The sequence below is a fragment of the Clarias gariepinus genome, chromosome 11 (genome assembly GCF_024256425.1).
Source record: "Clarias gariepinus isolate MV-2021 ecotype Netherlands chromosome 11, CGAR_prim_01v2, whole genome shotgun sequence".
Lineage (NCBI taxonomy): Eukaryota > Metazoa > Chordata > Actinopteri > Siluriformes > Clariidae > Clarias > Clarias gariepinus.
The window spans coordinates 33,497,501-33,500,000 of record NC_071110.1 but is presented as its reverse complement, the minus strand read 5'-3'; the positions used below and the strand labels follow the sequence as shown (position 1 = coordinate 33,500,000).

Below are 2,500 nucleotides of genomic sequence, written 5' to 3'. Positions count from 1 at the left end.
GAGACAGATGAGAGAGAGAGACAGATGAGAGAGAGAGACAGATGAGGGTTGAGTGCTGTGGTCTCTCTGGTACACAAAGTGCTGAGCAGCAACTCATGACTCCAGGGATGTGCTGAGTGCTTTTCCTGATTCACCTCTCTCTCTCTCTCTCTCTCTCACACACACACACACACACACACACACACACACACACACTTCAGTGTGCATTTGTATTGATTTTTTGTGCATGTACTGAGTATCTGTAGTTTTTATCAGAGTGTACACTGAACACCAGATCCTCCTCCTCTCATCCTCACTCTGGTCAATAGTTTTTAGTTTTTTTTTTATGTATCGGTTTATTTGTTAATTAATAATTAATGTCATTTGTTTGTGTTTTATTTACATGTGTGTGTGTGTTTCATTAGGGTTGTGTATATTATATAAACGTGTGTTACATGACCTTATAGCTCTACATGTTTTGGTGATTCATCACATTGGTGAAATGCCGGAGGAAACATCAGCTCTGTTATTGATCGGTATATCTGTGTGTGTGTGTGTGTGTGTGTGTGTGTGTGTGTGTGTGTGTGTACACAGGCTCTACTTCAAGTGGCCAAAAACCTCTTCACACACCTCGGTGAGTTTAAAACTGATCTCAGAGCTTTAAACAGTAGCTTCATTTGCATATTCAGAAATACTGAAAAGTTTCTTATGTGTCTTTTTATTTACATATTTATGAATATTCATAACATTCAGAGAACAATATGTAAATTTAAACTCATATTACATTTAAAAAGGAGAATGCACTGCTCCACCTTCTGCTGTGTAATGAGAGTTTTGTAGCTTTAACATTCCTTAATTTAGACGTACAGACAGCTGCACTCGTCTACTTTATGGTGTTTGACATATTTTGCATAATTATTGGCTTTAAAATCTATATAATATTGAAAATCAAACAGTCTGTGGTCCTGATGTGTCCTTTCTGCTGGTCTTGTTCAGCTCTTATCACAGTAAACATTACAACATTTTTTTATTGAATTAAACTTCAAACAACCTAAAGAATTCAGATTTATTTAGATCTTAATACCTTTATGCAGTTTAAACTACAGAACAGTTAAATGTTGGAACTGAAATGCAGATCAATCAGATTTTAGATAAAAAGATGAACAGTTTATAGATGACTGCAGCTCAGATAATGATTAACTGGACCCACACTGACCTGTAGTGATCCAGAGTGAACTGTAGTGATCCACACTGACCTGTAGTGGCTCTTATCAATCTATAGTGATCCACACGACCTTTAGTGATCCACAGTTACCTTTAGTGATCTTTACCGACCTGTAATGATACTTAACTTAACGATCTGTAGTGATCGATAGCAATCTATAGTGATCCACAGTAGATCCACAGTGACCTGTAGTGATCCTTAACAACCTGTAGTGATCCACAGTGATCTGTAGTCATCCTTAACAACCTATAGTAATACATAGTGACCTGTAGTGATATTTAACAACCTGTAGTGATCCAAAGCAATCTATAGTGATCCACAGTGACCTTTAGTTATCCACAGTGACCTGTAGTGATCCACAGTTATCTGTAGTGATCTTTAACGACCTGTAGTGGCTCTTATCAATCTGTCGTGATCCACAGTGACCTTTAGTTACCTTTAACAACCTGTAATAATACTTAACAACCTGTAATGATTTACAGCAATCTATAGTGATCCACACTGACATGTAGTGATCAACAGTGACCTATAGTTACCTTTAATGACCAGTAGTGATCCTTAACAACCTGTAGTGATCCACAGTGATCCGTAGTCATCCTTAACGACCTGTAGTGATCCATAGTGACCTGTAGTGATATTTAACAACTTGTAGTGATCCACAGCAATCCATAGTGACCCACATGACCTGTAGTGATCCACAGTGAGCTTTAGTTATCCACAATGTCCTGTAGTGATCCACAGTGAGCTTTAGTTATCCACAATGTCCTGTAGTGATCCTTAATGACCTGTAGTGATCCACAGCGTCCTGTAGTGATCTTTAGCAACCTGTATTGATCCTTTTCAACCTGTAATGAGCCACACTGCCCTGTTTTGATACTCAGTTACCTGTAGTAGATCTGCAGCAACCCTTTGCTCCCTAGCTGGAGCTTGCTGTCAGGGGCTGTGAATTCTTTCACTGCAGAGTATGTGTTTTAAGACCTGCTTTAGTGCGCTTAAGTATTGAGGATTAGGACTTGAGAAGTGCAGTTTCTCGTCTATCAGTGTGATGCGAGGACCGATCAATGTGTCTCCTAGTCGATTATTAATTCTCCCCGTTCTCTCATTGATCTGTCTCGGCCCCCCTCGTCTGCCAACCTGTTTAGGAATTGTGAGCATTCCCCTGCTCTGTGCAGATTACAGCTTTAGTGGACGTAAACCCATACACATCTCTCAGGACACACACACATACTGTACTCATGTGGAGGTTCTAAATCATCATTTCTTCTGGAGCACTGTTCCAAACCTAATCTCCAGGTT

At 39.4% G+C, this 2,500-nt stretch overlaps 1 protein-coding gene across 12 annotated transcripts in view; it reads left to right on the top strand.

Moving 5' to 3' along the window:
• Nucleotides 1-2,500, top strand: part of LOC128532862 (cGMP-dependent 3',5'-cyclic phosphodiesterase) — a 168,863-nt gene that overhangs the window by 148,822 nt on the left and 17,541 nt on the right. For all 12 annotated transcript variants that reach the window (XM_053506973.1, XM_053506969.1, XM_053506979.1 and 9 more), the window contains one exon: nucleotides 574-613. In XM_053506973.1, the coding sequence (XP_053362948.1) occupies nucleotides 574-613 (40 nt within the window). The remainder of the gene's footprint in view (nucleotides 1-573; nucleotides 614-2,500) is intronic.